At 39.4% G+C, this 24,132-nt stretch overlaps 1 protein-coding gene across 1 annotated transcript in view; it reads left to right on the top strand.

Annotated features, from left to right (window-relative positions):
* RASGRF2 (Ras protein specific guanine nucleotide releasing factor 2) overlaps positions 1-24,132 on the top strand; it is a 281,781-nt gene that overhangs the window by 114,515 nt on the left and 143,134 nt on the right. Inside the window, exons 4-9 of the mRNA XM_004374457.2 lie at positions 1,396-1,485; positions 4,865-5,118; positions 10,425-10,504; positions 11,248-11,441; positions 16,614-16,723; positions 19,078-19,196. Of these exons, the coding sequence (XP_004374514.1) occupies positions 1,396-1,485; positions 4,865-5,118; positions 10,425-10,504; positions 11,248-11,441; positions 16,614-16,723; positions 19,078-19,196 (847 nt within the window). The remainder of the gene's footprint in view (positions 1-1,395; positions 1,486-4,864; positions 5,119-10,424; positions 10,505-11,247; positions 11,442-16,613; positions 16,724-19,077; positions 19,197-24,132) is intronic.

Genomic DNA, 24,132 nt, shown 5'->3' with positions numbered 1-24,132 from the left:
CCCTTCTTGTCGTTCTTACTGTCATTGGACAGCATTTTCCCCTTTATTTCCCCACACCTTCCCCCAAGATACTTTCTGTAAATTCTGTTGAGGGATTTTTACCTCCTGCTCCCTGTGTATATCACCTCCAGTGTACAGTACACGGGTGTTAGCTGATTTCCACTGGGATTGGAAAGCTTCTCCTGTGATGATAAGTTGCAGAGCGTGTTTACCATATCATTGGAGTTGTTAACGTCATGATTAGACCCTGAAATCTGATATAGTAGAAACAACAACAGAAAACTTAACAAACCTGCATTTTAAAAGACTGTATCAGGCACTGTAATTTAAAACAAAATTATTGTGTTCTTTCTTTGCCACAGTAAGCTAGAGCAGATGCTTGTCTGCTAAGTGACAGAGGTTGGTATTTATGAGAGAAGCTCGGCACCAAGCAATGTTCCCCAGTATCTACTTATGTGTGTTTATCTGTCTTCACTATGTTCTATTTTAGTCTGAACATAGATTCCAGCTAAAAACTGTCAGTAGCAGGTATGTCTTCTCGACAAGAGCCATAATTTATTTCCTACTCCTTTTATTTTCCCACTTCCCTACCAGAAAATGGCAGAGGAGTGTATTTGGTGTTGGAAACAAAAATGTAACAACAGTTCAGAGAGGGCAGTTATGATCTCTTAACTTGTCAAGTATTTGTGCTTACATGTCAGTAAACCGGTATAAGTTCTTGATGTAAGAGCCTGCAACTGAGTGGTAATTTAGTCAATTTTGTTGCTAAATGTAGTTGAGAGGCCACCTGGTTTTGAGTTACCCCTCACAGACATATAACTGAACCAGAGATACGTAGGGATCCCAGGTTTCAATTCTTCTCTCCTTTTCTGAGAAATCCTCTTGGCTGGCTTGGACCCACCCCAGGGCTTTGCACACTTCCCCCTGCAGTTACCATTTTCCCAAGGAAAACTGTGAGTCTGCTCTACCGTGTGTACCTGAAAGGCCACAGGTTGCCTATGGGAAACAAGAGTTTGAGCTGAGTATCACTGCACTTGAGACCACAGACATTATGGGCAGCTGCCCTCAGGAGAGATGGTTGACATGTTACTGAGCTCCTGAGGAAGGCTTGACCTAATTATCACTGGCAGTCAAGACTGAGTTTTGGGCTAACATGTCTCCTAATCCCAGGCCCCAGTTTACAATTTTCACAGCAACTTCTTACAAGCACTTTTGTTGGTAACACCAGGCTTGGGATGAAGTCCATGCTTTCCCTGCCTCAGCACCAAAGGAAGAGAAGGTGCATACAAAGTGAGTGTTTCTTGAAGATCTCATCAACTCCCTTCCTAGGCAGAACTCCCAGTGGGTTAATCCACTATTTCTGTAATCATGAAATGGACCAATTTTGTGTTATAGATTATCGCCCTGAATAGAACCAAGGAACGAATGCGACCTTACCAAAGCAACCAAGAAGATGAGGATCCAGACATCAAAAAAATTAAAAAGGTAGGACACTGAGGCTTTCAGGCTTTGAAGGGGCTTTGGCAACCAGGAGACTGTGCTGTAGTGATATCTTTGCCACTCTTCCCCAGAGCTGGAAGCAGTTTTGGTGTTTGTGTTTTAATGGCTCCCAGACTTGCCCTCAGATCTTTGGCACATGGTTCTGTCTCTGGAGAAGTTTCAGCTTGAGATTTATTTCCAGTCCTGGGAATCCTCTTTTGGGGTCTTTGGTAAGGGTGCCAAAACTGGACAGTAAAACAACAGTATTCTACAATTGGATTATTAAGTGCTGTTAAACCTCCTGATTTTGTGCTACTTTTTTTTGGAGAGTATTTTTAAAGTAATTACATTTTAAAAATAATTGTCTTCAGTGCTATTTAGGGAAGTTTTTTTTTTTTTTTTTTAAATACGTGAGAAGATTGAGTAAATCAGTATATCTGCTTAGATTTCTGTTTTACTATTGTTGTTTCTTGTTTAACATCCACATAAGCAGCAGATCTTTCCACCTTACTGTCATTTATAATTTAGGAACTTTTGCAGTGAGCCAGCCACTGGCACGCACTCTAGTCCCGTGTTTTGATTTATGTCATCTAGGTTTTGTGTTCCATAATCTTAATTGTCCTGTATAAAGCCCTTACTCAGCTTTGTTCACAGTATATTGAAATGTCTCACATTTGAAGAACTTTTCCTGGATACACATCTTTCAGTATTCATTCCTTCTTAATATTTTCTTATTCCTATTTATCTGTGCTAAATTATTCCCTGTAGTTATATCAGAACTTTAACTAAATATTGTTCAGACTTTGATTCAATGATTCCAAGGACTAATGTGCAATATTTTCAGTTTTCAAGAAATAAAAAACTAAAAAACCATTCCTATTTTAGAATTAAAAAAATTTATTGAATTTGATTTATGTTATTGTGTTACAAGGTTAATGTTTTAACTTTTCTTTTAAGAGTATGCAGTGACATGTAAATAAGCACATTTTCAGTTTTGCTGGAGAAAATGGTCTGTTAGTGAATAAGTGAACCGATTATCGCCCAGCCCAAGTAACAGAAAGGTTTTATTTGACACAAAATTCAATTAAGTTGATTTTTAAAAATATTTCTGTCAAGTGGAAGAATACTTTTTACATTTTTAAACTTTTCTGTTTCTTAATAGAAGTAAATTTTTAAAAACCCTATATTTGAATATGTTAAATAGATTTTAAAATTAATTATAGTGTCCTTTATGGGCCAAATCAAATTAATGTCTGTGTGGGAAGGGCTGTTTGCAGATGAAGTTGTTTCTCTATTCTGATCTTGCCAATATCAACATAATTTTTTGACTTTAAGAGACCAAAAAATTGAAATTGGTTATAAGTCTCAGAATGTTTTCGTTAGATTTGCTTAAATAATATGCGTACTATTTCTGCACATAATTCTATTAAAATGTGGTTGATTTTTATTGTCTGAGGTATAGTGACTTGCGTGTCTGTGTAAATTGACAGCGTGCTGACAAAATTGGTAGGCAAATGAGAGAATTTAGACATTGTAGAAGAGGAGTGGTTGTTTAAATGCATGATAATTTAGACAATGTGGGCAAAATAGCATGAAAAAAATAAAAAGTGTTAAGAGTGTGTTGAACAGATAAGAATGGTACTAAAAAAAGTTTGGCAGTGATTTGATGCTTTCAATGATATGTAAATTTGCAGCCTGCTTTGTTACTTACATATAACACATTATCATATAATTTCTTATATCAACAAAGGACTTTGGATATTTTTTGGTCCATTATTTTATAGATGAGGAAATGAAGACCCAGTGATGTTGATTAACTTGCTCAGGGTCATCCAGCTGGATAAATGGCAGAGCTTTTGGGTTAAGGATTCTGACCCATACCTGTCCGTTGCTCAGCACCCATCATTTACCCGGGCCTTTAAAAGATGCTCAGGCTAACAGTGTTTGTTGATTGGCAAAAACTCACAGACTAGCACCTTTTCCCAGGTTTACCTGTTAGTTTTCAAATCATACCTAAGGAATTCAGGTCAAAGTTAGAGGCTATCATGTTTTCTACAAAATAATTATATTTCATGTCCTTTTCCACAAAATAATCATCATTGCAAGTAGTTCATATGTGTTTTACTGATATGGCTGAGAGTCCTTACAACTAAAGAAAGGCAGGTGGAAAAGCACTGAGCCTTGATGCAGGTTTCCTAACTGTGTGGCTTGAAAAGAACTTTACTCACTTGTAAAAGGAGGGGGTTGACTGAACTGATCTTTTTTAAGGCAAAAAATTATTATTCTGTTTTGTTAAGAAATGAAGTGTCCACTTATTCCTTTCTTGAAATGTTCATAATTTAAATTATCCTATTATTATATTCTGGAATCCATACAGACACACCTAAACAGCTTAAGAAGTATTTATGGAAGAAGCTTGTGAATCTGAGGAAAAAAAAAAATTCCTCATTTTCCTGCTGTTTGGAAAAAGCCTGCCATTATTTATCCTACTGGCGAGACCATTAGCACACCAGTGAAAGAACAGTGTGCTATATGGCACAGGATAGACACGCTTACCCGAGTCAGCACCTTTGTTTTACTGATGAGAAAACCGAAAGCACAGAGAGATTAGGTCATAATGCAAGGTGTTACCATCAGTCAGGGCAAGAGCTGGGACTATATTCCTTCTCCAGTTCTCTTTCCAACGTACACGTTGTATCTATACTTTTTTCTACTAGATTTTTGGGCATGATAGAGTATAAGTTGTGTGTGTGTGAAAATTAGGTAACGTGTAATAATCTTTTTCTGCTACTACATAGGCAAAAAAAGAAGGAAAAAAAACAAAACAACGCAGGAGATGCTATTGATAGCTGTCTAATATAATTGTATTAAAAAACACATTGCAGCATTTTTTTTTTTTATATAAGAAAAATCCTGGAAACAACCCAAATGTTCAACACTTGGGGACTGACCGCAAAACTATAGTAAGTAGAATATCATGCGGCCGTTTAAAAATGGTAATAAACATTCTCCAGGGTAAGTTGTTAGGTGAAAAAAGCAAGGTGCAGAGCTGAGTATGTGTGTTCTCATTTTGTATATAAACGAAAATATATCTGGATATGCTTATATATATATGTACATATAGACACATAGAATACTGTAGTCCTGGAAGGATTAATAAAAACTGATTACATTGGGAGTCTGGAGTGGGAGAATTTTTGTTGTGTACTTTTACATTTTTTAAAAAGTACCTCTACTGTTTAAAGTTTTTACAATGTCCATATATTATTTAAAAAATACATGATGGAAAGAACAGTTGCATTTTCTCTAACACTGATTACTGGTGCACTCGAGAAAGCCAGTCTCACCCCTCTGTTGATGCCTTCTTGTTGTTTTTGCCCTGTAGGTTCAGAGCTTCATGCGAGGATGGTTGTGTAGAAGGAAATGGAAGACGATCGTGCAGGATTACATTTGTTCTCCTCACGCCGAAAGCATGAGGAAGAGAAACCAGATTGTGTTTACCATGGTAGAGGCCGAATCGGAGTATGTTCACCAGCTGTACATCCTGGTGAACGGCTTCCTCCGGCCCCTGCGAATGGCAGCCAGCTCCAAAAAGCCCCCCATCAGCCATGATGACGTCAGCAGTATTTTTCTCAACAGGTTTGTCTTTGCATAAACCAGACATTCATGAGAAAAACTCATTTGCATTTCTTAAAAGAATTTTTACTTCAAGTCTCATAAATTCATTTTAATGAATTCATGATGTTGCAAATAAGAAAGCGATCAGTTGTTTCATTATTAGTCCAAATTTTGCATATTTTCTTCTTGAATCTTGGCTTCTAATTTTTTCTTCACTATTTGACATGTTTTCTTGACATTGTGTGTGTGTGTTGGGGAAGATAATCTCCCTCATAAACTGGGGGAAATGGAGTAATTAATGAGCTCTGCATGTAATTACACAAAAGCATTTTAGGGAGAGCAGAAACCATACAAAGTGTGAGATTACTAGTAAATTTATTCACTCAGTAAATATTTACAGTGTCTTTACTGCTCAGGATTCATCTGTGAACATAGCAGGAAATCGCTGCCCTCATGGGGCTTAAATTTCGATGTGGAAAGACAGACAATAAATAGTAAATAAGTAAAATAGATAGTATATTGTATGGTGATGAGTGCTATGGAGAAAAATAAAGATGGGAAGAGGAGAAGAGGGTAAAGGAATACTTGGGTGTTCTACTTAATTTTAGTTATTTGGTTTTGAATAGATAATACATTCACATGGCTCAAAAATCAAAACAACATAAAAACATCAAACAATGCTTACAAGTCTCACTCCCACCCTGTCTCTGTCTATCCCAGAGATTAGTTTTTATTAGTTTCTTATGCATCCTCCTAATGTTTCTTGATGTAGAGCCAGGCAAGTATAAACACAGTCTTATTTACCACTTTCTTACTCAAAGGCAGTATATTTTAATAAATACTTGACCTTTTCACTTAACAATATTATCCTGGAGATTTTTCCACATTGGTACCTAAAGATTATTCTCATTTTCAAAAAAAAAAAAAAAAAAATCACTGCATGTCTTAGTCATCCAGTGCTGCTATAATAGAAATACTACAAGTGGATGGCTTTAACAAAGAGAAATTTATTTCTTCACAGTAAAGTAGGCTAAAAGTCCAAATTCAGGGCACCAGCTCCAGGGGAAGGCTTTCTTTCTCTGTCAGCCTTCTCATCAGTGTTCCCCCTGACTAGGAGCTTCTCCGCATGGGGACCCGGGGTCCAAAGGACACACTCTGCTCCTGGCATGGCTTTCTTGGTGGTATGAGGTCCCCCTGTCTCTCTACTCACTTCTATCTTTTATATCTCAAGAGATTGCCTCAGGACACAATCCAATCTTATAGATTGAGTCCTACCTCACTAACACAACTGCCGCCCATCCTCCCTCATTAACATCATAGAGGCAGGATTTACAACACATGGGAAAAATCACACAATACCGGGAATCATGGCCCAGCCAAACTGATACACACGTTTTTAGGGGAACATAATTCAATCCATGACACTGCGTGTTATTCCATTATGTGAATGTACCATAGTTTTTTATAGCCAATCTTCAGAAAGGCCTGAGAGATAAGGTAATAGTTTGAGGAAAGACTTAAGGTTGGTGAGGAAGTGAGCATGTGACCATTTGGGGGAAGAGTGATGTCAGCAGAGCGCAAAGGGCCTGATACAGGAGCCCTTAAGATCAGAGTGGCTAAAGCAGGGAGGAAGAGGGGGACGTCAGAGAGGTAAAGACTTTGGCTTTCACTCTAAATGATATGTGAAGCCATTGGAAGGTTTTGGGCAGAGAAAGGAATGGACATCACTACATTTTAAAATGCTCTTTCTGCTTTGCTGTTGAGAATAGACTGTAGGAGGTCAAAGTTGGAAGCAGGAATATTAGTTTGGTGACTGTATCAGTAAGCCACGTGAGAGATGATTGTAGCAAGTAGGCCTGTTTGGTGGCTATTACAACAGTCCAGGCAAGAGATAATTGTAATGAAGGCAGTGATAAGTGGTTGGATTCTGGGTATATTTTTAAAGTGGAATCAGTGGATTTATTGATGGGTTTAATGTGGGTTTTGAGAGAAAGTGAAAAGACCGGTAAGATTCCAGGCTTTTGGACTGAACACAACTAGAAGGATGGAGTTCCTGTTTATTCAGTGAGGAAGAATGAGGCAAGAACAGGTTTAGGAAGAAGAGTTTTAACTTGGACCTGTCAAGTGTGAGATGCCATCCAGGTGGAGACATCAAGTGAGTAGGGAGTGGATACTAGTCTCGAGTTCACAGGAAATATAAATTTGAGAGTCCAACAGCATAAAGATGGTATTTAAAGCAGATAGTCCAAATGAGATTACTGAGGGAGTAGATACAGATGGGTAAGAGAAGAGGAACAAGGACTGAGCCCTGGGACATTCCAACATTTAGAAGTTAGGGAGATGAGGAGGAACCAGCGAAGAAAGCTGAAGAGTATCAGTCAGTGCTATAGGATGAGAACCAGGAAAGTGGGTGCCCTTGGAAACCTGGGGGAAGAGTGAATGAGCAATTATTTCAAAAGGAGCTGTAGGTCAAATAAGATAATAACTGAGAATTGACCGCTGGATGTAGCAATTCAGAGTTTATTGATAACTCAAAGCCTGATTGAAAATATTTAGGAGAGAATGATGGGAAAGGATTGAGAGAGAGTGACCATACCAACTCTTCCAGAGAGTGTTGCTGTAAAGAAGAGCAGAGAAACAGGGTGGTAGCTGAGGGCACATCAAAAGAGGTTTTGTTTCTTTAAGATGGGGAAAATTATACCATATTAATATCTGGATAGGAACGATCCACTAAAGACAAAAAAATAAATGATGTAGGAGAGAGAGGGGACAATTGCTGAAGCAGTAAACTTGCATAGGCAAAGTAGATAGAATGTGGTACATAAGTCAAGAGGTTAGCATTAGGTGGCAACATGGACCAGGAAGGAATAGTACACGGTATTTTAGTTTCTTAGGGCTGCTGTAACAAAGTACTGCAGAGTAGATGGCTTACAAGAGCAGAAATTTATTGTCTCACATTATCGAGGCTAGAAATCAGATTCAGGGTGACAGTAGGGCCATGTTCTCTGCAAAGGCTCTAGGGGAAGGTCCTTTCTTGTCTCTTCTCCCTTCCAGTAGTCCCAGGCATTCCTTGGCTTGCAGCTGCAGCATAACTCCAGTTCTCTCCCTCCATCATCACTTGACATTCTTCTCTCTGTGTATGTCTGTGTCTTCTATTTTATAAAGACACCACTAATATTGGATTAGGGCACACCCTTCTCCAGTATGACCTCATGTTAACTGAGAACATGTTCAAAGACCCTGTTTACAAACCCGATCACACTTACAGGTACTGGGGTTTACAACTTCAGCCTATCTTCTTGGAGGACACAGTTCGATCCATGACACATGGACACATATGTGGTTAGGAAGCAAGGACATCAGCCAACAGTGAGGATGGGAGAGGCAGAGTTGGAGTTACAGAAGAGAGGAGCAGGTATGAAATAGTGATCAAGGAGAGAGGGGAATAAATGCATTAGGGAAAGGTAGTATGATTGCAAAGGAGCCCTGGTTGTGCAGTGGTTAAGTGTTTGGCTGCTAACGGAAAGGTCGGTAGTTCAAACCCACCAGTGGCTCTGCAGGAGATAAGACCTGGAGATCTGCTCCTGTAAAAATGACAGTCTAGGAAACCCTATGTCTACTCTGACACATGGGGTTGCTATGAGTCAGAATCAACTCGGCGGCACATAACTACAACAACAACAATAAGATTGCTAGGCAGTATTAAGAGCCCGTATTAGGCTATGGTCACGACTTTACAGTGAGACCAGTCAGGATGGTCCTGTGTTTTTCTTTAGGCACTTTCAGCTGCGTGGGTGAAGGTGCAGAGTGGGTGGAGGTTTGAGTTTAACTGGGATTAGTGTTGTGTGAGGTTAATATGATGAAGTGAGAGAAGAACAAGGGAGTTGAAGGTATATATGCAAGAAGAGGTTATAATGGTAAGCCATGGAGTCTAAACTCTGTAGAGAGAGAAGTGATGGTGTGAGGGAGTTTTGATCAACGAAGAAGTGGTAGGATCAGTGGATTTAGTTCCTGATGGGGTAAAAGGAATTTTGAAGTCAGGATTCTAAAGGCAGTGAACTGAAAGATAAGAGATGGTCAGAAAATGGTGTCATTGAAACTGAGATCAGGAGGAGGTACAGTTATTGACAATGACAAGGTCTGGAATACAATCAAGAGAATGTTGACTAAGGATAGTGGAGGACAAAATCTTTGGAGGACAGGAATTCAAAGACTTGAGAGGCCAGGTTACTGGAAGATTGTATATATATTGGAGTTGCCAAGGATTACGACAGAAATAGTGAAGTTCGCCTCCACTTCTGCCTTCCATGTTTTACCAGGTGCATCTATTGGTGGAAACTGAATTCACACCCAGAACCTTAGATGCAAGAGAGTTTGGAAAATGTAGTTTTAGGTCTCCACTCTCTCCACCTAGAAGAAGGATGGAATGGACATTGAAAGACTTATCTACACTACCTACCAAACTAGATTTGGTTGAAATCTCTAAACAACAGACACTACTTAGTTAAAATTTCTATAAAAGCAAAGAATATATAATCGCTAAGAAGTGTCTATTTCATTTCAAGAACTTTTGGAAATAGTAAGAACACTTTCTTGTAATGGAACTTGACTTTGTGGCCAAACGGGGATCTCACTTAGATGAGTAATTCTGTATTTGATTGTGTCAGTGTATTATTTCAGAAAAACCTTCAAAGGTTTATTCCTGCAGAGTAATTCTTCAAGCAAAAAGCAAAAAAAAAAAAAAAAGACTTTGCTAACTGCTCTTCTTGACCCTTTTGGGAACTTATATCCCTAATTTGTGCATGGTTCTCATTTTAGTGCCTCTATGTTGGCTCCGCCCTTTTGAGAACATTTTTGTATTTCCCTTTTGGGTGTCTTAGGAGTGGTTGCAGCAGAATTCTGCCATGTCTTTGCTATGGCTTTTCACCCTTTCTGTCAAAATTTATTTTAGTGAGAAAGTTGTCAGCTAGAATCATATCTGAAGAGAAAAAGGATAGTAACCTTAATTTTCTGATTATCGGTTGAAGTGTTGTATTCTAACAGTAGAAAGCTCATTTATAAACTGTGAAGAGTGCTATATAAGAATGAGTTGGTGCTTCCCATCCTCCAGTTTTTGAAGCTTAGCTCAGAATTTTATTTGGGTTTTTGAGGTAGTCTAAAAGATAAACCACTTAACAGAGGCTACAATGATCCATGCTATTATGGGTTTGGAGTTGGGAGGCTCCCCGAGATATGTATATATGAAGGTTTTAAAGAATCAGAAGACTTCTTTAACAAAACAACGGTTCTATAGTGACTAAATTATATTATTTTTCCATTTTTTATAGTGAAACGATTATGTTTCTTCATGAAATATTTCATCAAGGACTGAAGGCAAGGATAGCTAACTGGCCTACTTTAATTTTAGGTAAGTGCGTGCTATTGAGATACAAGATTTTCCTTTTAGTATGGCTACAATCAGAGACAAAAAAGCAGACAAACTCATGGTGACCCACGTGTGCCAGAATAGAACTGTGCTCCATAGGATTTTCAATGGCTGAGTTTTCAATGGGAGTAGGTTGCCAAGCCTTTGTTCTGAGGTGCCTCTGGGTGGACTTGAACCTCCAACCTCTTGGTTTGCGGCTAAGCAACTGTTTGTACCACCATAGAACTCTCTAGCCTATTCAGCCTAAAAAAGACCATTGCCTTCAATTCAATTCTAACTCATAATGACCATATAAGACAGAGTAGAACTGCCCCATAGGGTTTCCAAGGAGCAGCTGGTAGATGCGAACTGCTGACCTTTTGGTTAGCAGCCATAGCCCTTAACCACTGCACCACCGAGGCTCCTTTCAGCCTAACTGATAAAACTGATAGGAGCTCCCTTAGCTTCTGGGGATGTCTCCTTGCCACCTGGGCTCTGCCTCAGTGGTTACGTTTTGACCCTTTTCTGTGGCCCATTTTCCATGGAGCAGAGCCCAACTCCAGCCCCAGGGTATATTCCACCAGATCAGTCATTCAGGCATCTGCCCAGGGGCCCTGTGCGTGCTTGACACCTGGTGCTGGGAGCCACTCTCTGCTATTCCCATAGAATATCCACAGTCTCTCCCCTTACCATAATAACTTAGCACTGCACCAAGAGAAACTGCCATGTTTACTTCTTCTTTCTAGCTGATCTGTTTGACATTTTGCTCCCCATGTTGAACATTTATCAAGAATTTGTGCGTAATCACCAGTACAGCCTCCAAGTACTCGCCAATTGTAAGCAGAACAGAGATTTTGACAAACTCTTAAAACAGTATGAAGCCAACCCCGCCTGTGAGGGGAGGATGCTGGAAACGTTTCTGACCTATCCAATGTTCCAGGTAAATCATTTGTGATGCACTTTATAAGTCGTTTGTTCCAGCTCAGTATTACTGATATGCAGTATGACCAGGGTAAGATGTGTATTGTCTGTGAGGCATTGCTGTGCGTCTGCGTCACCTGTCGACTTGAACTTGACCCTGAGGTGAACAAATATTGTGCCACACACTCTCTGTCTGCCTAGTAGATATAAGAAAACCAGGTATTTTTGAAGCAAATAAATTGAGGATGATTTTTTTGAAAAGCAGTACGATTTTCTTTTTACAAAATGATCCCACACAGCCCTCTTCCACGGAGTCTCCTCCTCCAGCATGTTTAAAAATATTATTAGGTTTACAGAAATAGGACGCTGTGCAAATGTTCCAGTTTATGCTGGTTGCATAAAAGGTTCCTGGGGACTCTGGTGACTGCTGGGAAGGTTTTCCTGCTCATCCTCCCGCCCTACTGTGATTGCTGTTGAGACTCCCTTGGCTGGAGTTCTGGGGAGTTCAAGGAGGACCTCACCAGTCATGGTGGCTGTGGAAATTTAGGTGCCAGAAGGCACTGGCTGGATCTGAGACTCTTGGCACCCAGTCAGATTGCTGTAATGAGACCCGACCTTGCCCTCATGTTCACTTTTGGGGCTAGAGCAACCCAAGTGATCGAGAACTTGTGTTGTTTCCTGTGTCTAGGGCTTTGCTGTGAGGGAGCTCTTGAGTGAGAACTGAGGAGGCCAAAATGTGTATTGAATCTCCTTTTCTTTTGAAAAGTGTCGATTTTGTTTTTTGGAAAAGCATTGAGTGTTCCCATTGTGGAATTTATGGGACTTCTGGCCAGGCTTAAAAATTGTCATGTGGTAAACCGATTACACTAATCATGTGTGTTATGGTTACCGAGGGGCGCTTTGTCCTCAAACAGGCATCTCTGACCCCAGCTAATCATTTTGTAGCCTCAGAAAGAAATGTTGCTCTGGTTCATAATTGTTTGTCTTAAAGTTTGTCAATCCTGTTTGAAATCATGGAAGACAACATAGAAGTTAAGTATGATTTTTAAAAACCAAAAGGATGCATTTGAAACCACTTAAGTATAGTGAAACTTTGTAATGTTATTGTTCCCCACCCCCCGCCATGGAACTGAATTGTTTGAACTCTTTGCCTCTCTGAGGAATTATTTCACAAGGAAAAATTCAAAAACTTTTTTTACTGTAGATAAAACTGTAATTTAATATTTATTTACAGTTAAATAAATTTTGTGTAATGTAATATTCTTCTCAGATTTTATTTGGATCTTTGGCAATTAACTTCTAGGTAATTATTAAATAAGGAACACTGGTGGTGCATTGGCTAAGTGCTCGGCTGCTAACTGAAAGGTTGGTGGTTTGAACCCACCCAGAGGCTCTGTGGAAGAAAGGCTTGGCGACCTGCTCCTGTAAAGATTACAGCCTAGAAAACTCTCTGGGGCAGTTCTGCTCTGTCATATGGGGTCGCTATGAGTTGGAATCGACTCAACAGCACCCAACAACAACAACGATTAAATGCCCCAAATTGTATCTGCCCACTAGTCCCAAGTCAGGTGGATATACAAAGGTAGAGTTTTTAAAAAAAACACACGGAACATTTAGAGAGAGACCTAGATCCCCTTTGGACAGCCTGTTAATGTCTTTCCAGGTGCTACCTATTTCCCTCCTGGTGTGATTCTCTTAATGTTTTAAAATGGCAGGCTGCACTTGCATTCTAGGTGAGGTGTCCAAACACGGTTGACTATAGGGCCTTGGAAAGATTTTTTTAATTTCTTAAAAATGCTGGGATACTCTCCACCAACTTTCCTTACCTCCCATCTGAGGTTTAACCCCACTAGAAGGGACTTAGCATTTTGATAGACCTTGAGAATTCCCGTAGTGCCAGAAAAAGAGCTTTGGACTGGGAATCTTTAGGATGTCTTGCTCACCCTTCAACCATAGTATTGAGGAAAACAGTTAAACCAATCTAAATCTCTTTTTCTCAATCTCTCAATTGAGGCAGATGAGCTCTAGTTATCTCCCAGAGACTAGGAGGATTAGATTGGTTCTAGAAGTTTGGGTTGTATAACACTTTGGTGTTGCAAGGAGCCTGGTGTTAATCTAGGTCTCCCCAAAATTACGGTGGTCTCAAAGCCTAGAATTTAGGCTTTGTTCAGTTCTCTGGTTCTTCCAGAATAGGGTAACCAGAGGTCTCAGTTTCAGAGAGCCATTGCTCTGGAGAAGCCTCAGACTTATTTAGGCCAAAATTGGTTGGATTGCAAGAAATGAGCAAATTGAAAGAACTCTGAATGGTCTTTATTTGGTTTCCCACAATGGTTTAGTTTGAATAGACCAAGAGAGAAAATCATCAGTATGCTGCTCAAGGACCTCATTCTTCTTTGTCTTGTTCACTTGGTGTGTCTCCCTCTGTCCTCTCTCTGCGAATGACCATATGAAACACTTAGGCAGAAATCACCCTTTCCAGAAGTTTGAAGGTTTTATCTTACTGAGTTCACTCTATCCGCCTTGTCCCCTTTTGCTCCTTTCACTACTGCGGTGAAATAGTTGTGAAGGCGTTGGCCATCTCAGAGGGTCCAGGGAATATCTGCTCCCTCTGCATATGTTGTCTTAGCAGCAGTACTTCTGCGCCTGCACTTGGCTCCCATGTAGGGCTGGATGCCTCAGGATGAAGCTCTATACTTTTTGCTGCAAGGCAACACTGAAGGAGATGACCCTCGTTCATACCATCAAGGGGACTCTGGCCCAGATTTTTCCTTGAGTTTAGATATGGGGCAGAGGTTGATGTGGGGGCTGAGGGAGAAGGAGAGGTGATTGGAAGCTTTTAGCCTGTATCTGAGTAGAAGAGAGAAGGTGTTGTATTCTACTTCTTTCTGGGCCCTTTGTCAAGTAAGTTGATTGCTGCTGTTATTGAACTGTGTTGCAACTATAGAGATGTGGAGGAATTGTAGAATTTGAATGATGCTGTGAAATTCTCCTCAGTTGAACTATCATACCAGTTAAGTCCAAGTACTGCCAAGAAATTTGTTATGGAAAATAATGTAGTTATTAACATAATTTATTTAGTAAAGACAGTGGCTTGGCTGCTACTATTTAAATTGGCTTCAGCTGCTCATCTGCTCATTTGGATATTTTCATGGTGAAAGTCCATAGGTAAGCTCATCATAAAATCTGCCCCTGACAAGAACAACACTATTAGATGTTCTCCAGAAAGTACCCACTTGCCTCTCTATTCCCTATTTACTGTAATTGCGAGCAAGCTACCTAAATAATGTCTATAAAGTGGCAAGTATTTGTTCCATAATTGAAAGCAGGATTATGATTCATTCAAACAGTACTTACTATGATTCTTGTGTTTTTTAAAAACAGATTTATAATCAGCTCCTGAATATACAGTTGAGCCCATTGGAGGGCCGTTTGACTTTTCTGCAGACCTTCCTTTGCCTCCTTTTTGGCAGTTTCAGGCTTATTAGTTCTTCTACCAGAAAGGGAAAGAACCAGTTACTGAATTAAAAGTCTATCCATTTGAATCTTTGCCAGGCAGCTCTCTAAAATAGATTGAATTAATGGGGGAGGATCATGAAACTATTGACTAAACTTAGTTTTGTGGGTTTTCAGTGTATTGTAAGTAGTCAGGCTCTCCCACTCCTGCCCTCTTTGTAATGAAAAATTAATACATTGGGTGTTGATTGCCTTAATTTCTTGTAGAACTATTAATTTAGAGGTAAACTTTTATCAGTCATGGGATTGTGCCAACAACGGGGATATTTGAGAGCACACCTATGCCAGGGGCTGGCGCCAAGCAGGACAGCTGTAAAGGCTGTGTCTTAGTGAAAAGACTATGAGATGGAGAGGCAGCAAGCCTCCTCCATACGTCCTCCAGCTTTCCACTGTCCTAATGAAGTCTTTCTGCACTTTCCGAAACCTTGACACGGACATTCCCTAGGACCCGATCCCAGAGTATGAGCTGCAGATGGATGTCTGCTGTGCTGATGGCGCTACCCTCTGTGCATAGTGCACGGATTGTGGGCGCTCAGTAGATATTAGTAAACAACCGAATGAAGACCACCACCTGCAAGAGAGCAAAAGCAGGGCCATAGATGGAGCCACCAACACCTCAGCACAGAATGGAAGGAATTACCCACAAGGCTCTGGAAAGCTGTTTTCATTTTCTTCATTCTCAGAGGTCTTTTCAACTTTTGAGTGAGACACTGTTTCCACAGAAGAGAACCACAAGGGTGGGCTCTGATAGGATGCAGCTAGTACACTAGTCAGAGCCAGGCTCATACCTGTCTTTACCAGTTACTGTCAGGCCACCTTGGACAAGTTACTGAACCTCTTCACGTCTTGTTTCCTCATCTATAAAATAGAGAGAAAATCTTTATGTTACTGTAGGGTTGGACTCAACTTGCAAAGTGTTGAGCACATGGTCTGACCCACAGTGGGGATGTTATGGTAGCTGTGGCTCAGGCATGGTATTATAAAGTGAAACCCACACTCTCTGCTTTCTAAAAATCTTTAGTTTATAAGCCAGTAAAAAATAAATATATTGAATCACTGTAACTTGAGTTAATTTTCTTCTGTGTCCCATTAAAACCTTCATAGGGTTGATAGAGTTTCTGTCTTTGACAGAATTCAGATAAATAGTCTTTTTGTAAACTAAATTACAAATAAATGATCTAATTAAACAATACTTTTTACTGCTGGGGCAAGTGGAGGTAAAGTAGGAGCAAAATGTAATAAGGATGAATGTATAATCTTCTCCCAAGCTTTAATTTTTAAAGAGAACGTTACCATAGGATTGTCATTTTTTTTTAAGTTTTATAAACAAATAAATCTAAAATACAGACTCAAGTGACTTGATGATAGCTACATGTGCTTCGCTATGAGCCAAGTTTTGAAAATGTATGATTATGTAAAAAAAAAAAATCAATTGTTTCTTTCGTAACACAATAATTTATTACTACCTTTTCGTGTGTTCTTGGTGAAGTCTTTGTATGTGTGTGTGAAGTTTGAAGCATTGTTTGTATTAAATGTATTTCTTAGAATCATATACTTGTAAAACAATCAAAACTGTAAGAGTAGAGGTGAACTTCTCAGAAGTGATGATGGTGCCATAGAGGATGTCCTGGTGTGATCCATTCTGACCTCTTGCTCATTCTGCTTTGTTTGCATTTAGATCCCCAGGTATATCATCACACTTCATGAACTTCTAGCTCATACACCCCATGAGCATGTGGAGAGAAAAAGTCTGGAGTTTGCTAAATCAAAACTAGAGGAACTGTCCAGGTATGTAAAGAATTTGTAAGACTTGAGATGGGAAAGCAGCAAATTATTCTCTCGTGGAGACCTAAAACCAAGAAGCAAGACACAAATCCAGCTTCTCAGATTCACCTGGAAATTAAATATATGTAAAATATTAAATATATCTTTAAAAATTGAATATATTAATATTTTGAAATCAAGTATATTTGGATTTAAATTTGAAAATGTTCACATTTTTTTTCAGCACGTTGTTGTTGTTAGGTGCCATCGAGTTGGTTCCGACTCACAGCGACGCTACGTACAACAGAATGAAACACTGCCCAGTCCTGCGCCATCCTCACAATTGTGGTTATGCTTAAGTCCATATTTGCAGCCACTGTGTCAGTCCATCTCATTGAGGGTCTTGCTCTTTTTCCCTGACCCTCTACTTTGCCAAGCATGATGTCCTTCTCCGGGAACTGATCCCTCCTGATAGTATGTCCAAAGTATGTGAGACATAGTCTTGGCATCCTTGCTTCTAAGGAGCATTCTGGTTGTCCTTCTTCCAAGACAGGTTTGTTCATTCTTTTGGCAGTCCATGGTATATTCAATATTCTTCTCCAACACCACAATTCAAAGGCATCAATTCTTCTTCGGTCTTCCTTATTCATCGTCCAGCTTTCACATGCTGGAGGTGATTGAAAACACCATGGCTTAGGTCAGGCACACCTTAGTCTTGAAGGTGACATCTTTGCTTTTCAACACTTTAAAGAGGTTTTTTACAGCAGATTTGCCCAACACAGTGCATTGTTTGATTTCTTGACTGCTGCTTCCATGGGTGTTGATTGTGCATCCAAGTAAAATGAAATCCTTGACAATTTCAATCTTTTCACCTTTTATCCTGAAGTTGTCCAGTTGTGAGGATTTTTGTTTTCTTTATGTTGAGGTGTAAGCCATACTGAAGGCCGTGGTCTTTGATCTTCATCAGTAAGTGCTTCAACTCCTCTTCACTTTCAGCACGCAAGGTTGTGTCATCTGCATATCGCAGGTTGTTAATGAGTCTTCCACCAATCCTGATGCCACGTTCTTCTTCATATCATCTAGCTTCTCAGATTTATTTGCTCAGCATACAGATTGAGTATGTTGAAAGGATACAACCCTGACGCACACCTTTCCTGATTTTAAACCATCCAGTATCCCCTTTTCTGTTCAAAGGACTGCCTTTTGGTCTATGTATAAGTTCTGCATGAGCACAATTAAGTGTTCTGGAATTCCCATTCTTCATAATGTTATCCATAATTTGTTGTGATCCACACAGTTGAATGCCTTTGCATAGTCAGTACAACACAGGTAAGCATCTTTCTGGTATTCTCTGCTTCCAGCCAACATCCATCCAACATCAGCAATGGTATTCCCCATTCCATGTCCTCTTCTGAATCTGGCTTGAATTTCTGGCAGTTCTCTGTCGATGTACTGCGGCAGCTGTTTTTGAATTATCTTTAGCAAAATTTTACTTGTGTGTGATATTCATGATATTGTTTGATAATATCTGCATTATGTTGAATCACATTTCTTTGGAATAGGCACAAATATGGATCTCTTCCAGTTGGTTGGCCAGGTAGCTGTCTTCTAAATTTCTTGGCATAGATGAGTGAGCGCTTCCAGCATTGCATCTGTTTGTTGAAATATTTCGATTGGTATTCTGTCAGTTCTTGGAGCCTTGTGTTTTACCAATGCCTTCAGTGCTTCTTAGACTTCTTTCTTCAGTACCATAGATTCTTGATCGTATTCTACCTCCTGAAATGTTTGAACGTCGACCAATTCTTTTTAGTACAGTGAGTGTGCATTCCTTCCATCTTCTTTTGATTCTTCCTGCATTGTTCAATATTTTACCCATAGATCCCTTCAATATTGCGACTTGAGGCTTGAAGTTTTTTCTTCAATTCTTTCCACTTGAGAAATGCCAAGAATGTTCTTCCCTTCTAGTGTTCTAACTCCAGGTTTTTGCACATTTCCTTATCATACTTTATAGCTGTGCCTCACTCCCTCTGAAATCTCTATCTAAGAAGACCCTTTCTTGTGTCTTCCATCCTCTGGTAGCCCCAGGCGTTCCTTGGCTTTTATAGCCATCTTCATGTGGCTGTCCTTCCTGTGTCTATTTGTCTATACCTCTTCTCCTCTTTTATATGTACACCACTCAGAATGTATTAGGACCCACCCTACTCCAGTATGACCTCATGTTAACTGACAACATCCTCAAAGACCCTATTTCCAAACATGGTCATGTTTACGGTGCCAGGGATACAAAATTCAATCCATAACTTAGCTCTTCTTTGCTTACCTGCTACAGAAATAGAAAATATCTCTTACTGTGATTCTGTCTGTGTTGTTTCTCACAGGGTGATGCATGATGAAGTGAGCGACACTGAGAACATAAGGAAAAACCTCGCCATAGAAAGAATGATCGTCGAGGGTTGTGATATTTTGCTGGACACCAGCCAGACTTTCATCCGTCAAGGTAAATCTTTGCTCAGTGGACCTGTGATCTAAGTGATCCTTGTGGCTGTCACATTATCACTGACAGATCCAGGAAAGCCTTTTGGAGCAGGCCTAGTTTAGCTGTGTAATTGGTGCTGTTCATGCAGGACACCCCCGTAGCCTTGACTGAGGCTGTGGTTGAGGCCCACATTTGTGCTGTTTCTTTTCAGGGGCCATGAAAAACAGCAACACAATAATAGTAAAGCACGAGTGGGACAGTAAATTACATTCTGACTGGACTCTCCTCCTCAGTGGACCGGACATTCTCTACAGCTCCAAGCAGGACAGGTCGGTCTGGCCAATTGGAGTGGCAGTGCCAGGTGGTGACAACATCCAGGCAAAGGCCCAAGAGAAACTTGCATTACTCAAAACCCTTTCACGTAGCAGTGGGGACAATGTCCGCAGTGAGAACAGCTGTCTCTTGTTCCCATTTTTCATCAGCACTTCCAGACCGGCCCCACCTGATATGATTTAACTGGTAACTCCAGTTGCCAGATGAAATGTTTCACAGTTCACCCCGCCATGCTTTGGCAGTGGCAAGGTATCATGTTTGCAAGGTGTGTTTTGGGGAAATCACCCAGTAAATTAAATTTTCGAGCTTCAGAAGAGTTGGAGATATTTCTGCCAGAATCTGTGTAGAATCAATAGTCTAACAGTGCATATTCTTACTTGACTCTTATTCCAAAGTACAAGAAATAAACCACATCCCAAGTTATTTTTAAATGCTTAGGTATTCTGGGGTAAGGTATCGTGCTGCATGGAATCGATTTTAGACAAAGTATTGCACACATTATGTATTTGAATTTTTCAAGGAGTGGTGCATGAATTTGCAGCTAGAATTAACCTTTAATGTAGCTTCTGTTTATTATGTGCCAATATCATTTGAAGATATTTGCATTGCCTTTGCCTACCATAATGTGCTGCTTAAAATATTTTTCATCTCCTCAAACAAGACATTATTTGTGCAGTGAACATTCATTTTTGCACTGAATACTTAAAAAGTTTAACACATGCCGTTCTATTTTCCATTATTTATTTCCAAAGAGAGAAAACACACATGTTAAAGTTTGGAATTATATTTTAGGAAATGATACCTTTTCCCATTTTGGGCTTTAGATACTATTTTTTCTTTAAATAATGGAGGAATATAATGCTAACAACATCAGGCCTTCATAAAGTCTTTGAGTCCCCACTTGTGTAATTTCCCCTCTATTGCTCTGCACACAATGTGTCCAGATACTGGTTGCCTGCCCTCCGGGCACTTGTCTGCCTCTGTGCCTTTACCTGTGCTGTCCCCTAGTCTGGGGGGCCAAGAATACTCTTATCTACTTTGATCATGCCTATTGAAGGTCTGCTTATCCTACCAGGCTCAGGTCAGATACCTCTAAGGAGCCTTTTTAAATTTCCTCCTCACCTGTCCTCCTCCTCCCCCCAGTTAGAATGAATCTACCTTTCTCCTCGTTTCCAAGACATTTAGCTTCTCAGTGCATGTGTTTCATCCTCTTGGGTATTACTGATATTTGTTTGCATGCCGATCTCCCCCAATAATTGTAAACTCTGAAGGGCAGCAGGTATGAATTCTCTCTGCCCCACTATGCCTAGTATGATGCTTTCCATGTTATAGATACTTGGAAAATGGGCATTGAAGTTAAATTGAATCCTTCATTGAATTGCAGTTATGAATGTAAGATGTCCTCTTTTCTGTTTTTCTCGTGTTTGGAGTTCACTAGAAACATCTCTTAATTGACTTAAGTTTTACAATATGTGAGAATGGAAATGGAAATGAAAGTTTTTTTTATAACTAGTATAAAATTTCTGAAAGAACTCTTGATTGCAAAATATTATTATCCATAAACATCTAATATACTTCTGCAAGCTTAGACTATTTTGGTTTAAGCATTTATAATAAAAAATGCTGGAAGGTCAAATATTTTGAATAAGACATATTTCTTTTGCATTGCACCTGGAAAAAATCAATCATGAGCTACTTCTCCCCTTGATTCCTGTTCATATGTTATTTATTCCTTGTTATGTACCATATGTTTAGGGCACTTCTGTCAGCTCTTTATATTCCTGATGTTATTATTGTATTGATATCAGTATAATGATTTGCCTTTCAGCAATATCTTTGCTGTTTTGGTTAGTTAGTCTGTTTAGGAATTATTCAATAAAGGTGTTTTAAAAAAATCAGACCTTAATCTGAAAGTAGAAAGTAATCCAATTAGACAAAATCTGGAAGAGTTTGCGTCGTTTTGCTTTGGTTGCTCCTATTTTCACTTCTATTAAATACTCTTAACAGTGTGTTAAGACCCGTTGAGGTGTTTTTGTTACACCTATGCCTCACTTATTGACTGTCTGGTTATCCTACATTTTGCATACAGGGCAATAGTAAAAATCTACTCTCTGTCTATGTTGTGCATTAACAACGTATGTCTGGCATTAGCAAACACCAAGGTGCTGGCTGTAATGGTTAAGGTTATGTATCAACTTGGCTGGGCCATGATTCTTAGTAGCTTGGCAGTTATATAACGATGTAATTTGGCATTTATATAATGATGTAATTTGACAGTTATATAATGATGCAGTCATCCTCCATTTTGTGATCTGATGTGGTCATCCTCCGTTTTCACATAATGCTGATTTCCGCATAATGACCTGGTCTTTGGAACCTAATCATGTTGATAAGTGAGGAGTGGATGTATTCTTTTAAATATTGAGGGATTCCATTCTCTATGAAATGGACTATGATTTATCTCTAATGTTGTGCTAGAATTTGTGTCATTTACTTTTGGGATTATATAGGGTCTATTTCAGTGTGTATGAGTGTGTGCACATGTGCCTGTGTGTGTGTACATGTGTGCATGATGTCAGTCTTAAATTAGTTTTTATTCTGAGGACTAGGAAAAAAGCCACCCAGGTCATCTGAAAGATCTCCTTAAAAGAGTATCAGCCAGTCTAGAACGCCATTCCATGGGAATTTAGTGATTGAAATAACAGAACTTTTGTTGTAAGTTGATCTCAATTGTTTGGTAGTCTGATAACAGGATGCAGAGAATGCTATCATAGCAATGGTCTGATATTGAAGAATTACTAATTATTTCTCTAATTTGCATTTAATAGAGAGGAACCTCTTCCTCATGTCTCATGGCTATGTTGAAATATCATGTCAAACATAAGATGAAATGTGAAAAAAAATACACCTAACATGATTTTTCCAAGTATGATTATTTTATGAAGCAAACAATAGTGTTTCAATTTCTCATTTTTTAATTAGTATATTTAGATTTTTGTACATACTTAACATACATAGCTTCTGACTTAGATTTAGGTGAACAGTTATAGATTAAGCAAATTAGTATATAGTTGCCAAGGAAACACTTATATTTTCCCTCAAAGCTGAAATTCACAGTAATTAATAATATATGAACCTAGCGGTGTATTCTGTAATTTCTTACTTAGAAAATCATTAAATTGCTAGAAGCATTTACCAACAAACTTATTATTATCAAATTTTCATAGCCTTGTTTATAAACCCATTGCCGTCAAGTCGATCCCAACTCATAGCAACCCTATAGGATGGAGTAGAGCTGCCACATAGGGTTTCCAGGGAACGGCTGGTAAATTCGAACTGCTGACCTTTTGGTTAGCAGCCTGAGCGCTTAACCACTGCACCACTAGGCCTCCAAAATCAAATAAGATAGCATTATAGCCTTTCCAAAAATGACTCCCAAACCCATTTGTCCACCAAGTCATTTGTCCAAGCCCCAGTCTGTCACTGGGCCCTACCTAATCTGCCTTGAATACTTGTAACCACCCATGACAAAGTTAGACCTTAACTGCCTTTTTCCATCTGCCCCCCCTTCTGAAGTTCAGTTTTTAGGTCCTTGCTCAATTCACTGCCATCTCTTGGCTGCGACGCTCGATTAGCCGTGAACTTGGGAAAGCTGCTTAGCATTTCAGGCCTCAGTTTCCCCACCTGTGAAATAAAGGGGATGACCCAGGTCATCTGAGAGTTCTCCTCTAGCTTTGATTCCATCCCAGACAGTCCATGAGTACAATCCTTTTGCTGCTATTACATGCTTATCTACTTCTTGAACCTTTCTGCCTTCTGCTTTACCCATACTTCCTTTACTCTTCAAATTTAATTACCTTCTGCGTGGACTCTCTGCCAGTTTGTTCCCAATGACATCGCTCCTTCATTCACTCTCCTCTTGCCCATTCCCTTCCCTGGAATCAAGCCTTCTTCTGGCCCTTTTGTTCCCTTCTCCCACTCCTCCCCCAGGGCTGCTTCTTTAGGTCCAGAAGAGCTGCCTACTTGGTGTCTGTCAAGCAGCCCAGCTTTAAACACTCACCTAAGTAGATGGAGTGAAATTTGGGGTGGAAACTTAGGTCCTTTTACCACCATGCATATCTTTAAATCTTTGTTAAAAAATAGATACTATTTGGAATATTCATATGTTAATGTGAAGCTTTTGTGACTCACAATCATAGTTTTACTGTTTTATGTATGTGTTCTTTATATAAAGAACTTTAGTGGGTTTTTTCCACTTGTAGAAGTAATCTGTGCTCATTAAAAAAAAAATCAGGTATCACAGAAAAAGTATGAAGAGGAAAATAAGATTGCTTGCAATCTCATGTCTTGGTGAGGACCACTGTTAACATTTAAGGGTTGAATATACTTTTAATGGTTCTTATGAAGCTGAAATGAGCCTCTGTAAGGCTGCATTTGGGGTAGGTGGTGGGTAAGCAGATATTAGAAATATTGATGGCTCAGGGCATTTCAAAAGTCAGAGCCAAAAAAAAAAAAGTTGAGAATTTAGAGGGTTAAAATGTTGTGGGGTTGTTAACCAATGTCATAAAACAGCATGTGTGCTACTGTTACATGAGAAACTATTTGTTCTGTAAGCCTTCACCTG

Source organism: Trichechus manatus, unplaced genomic scaffold (genome assembly GCF_000243295.1).
Source record: "Trichechus manatus latirostris isolate Lorelei unplaced genomic scaffold, TriManLat1.0 scaffold00029, whole genome shotgun sequence".
Taxonomy (NCBI): Eukaryota; Metazoa; Chordata; class Mammalia; order Sirenia; family Trichechidae; genus Trichechus; species Trichechus manatus.
Note: the sequence above shows the minus strand (reverse complement) of the source record. Positions and strands in the feature narration are given on the sequence as shown.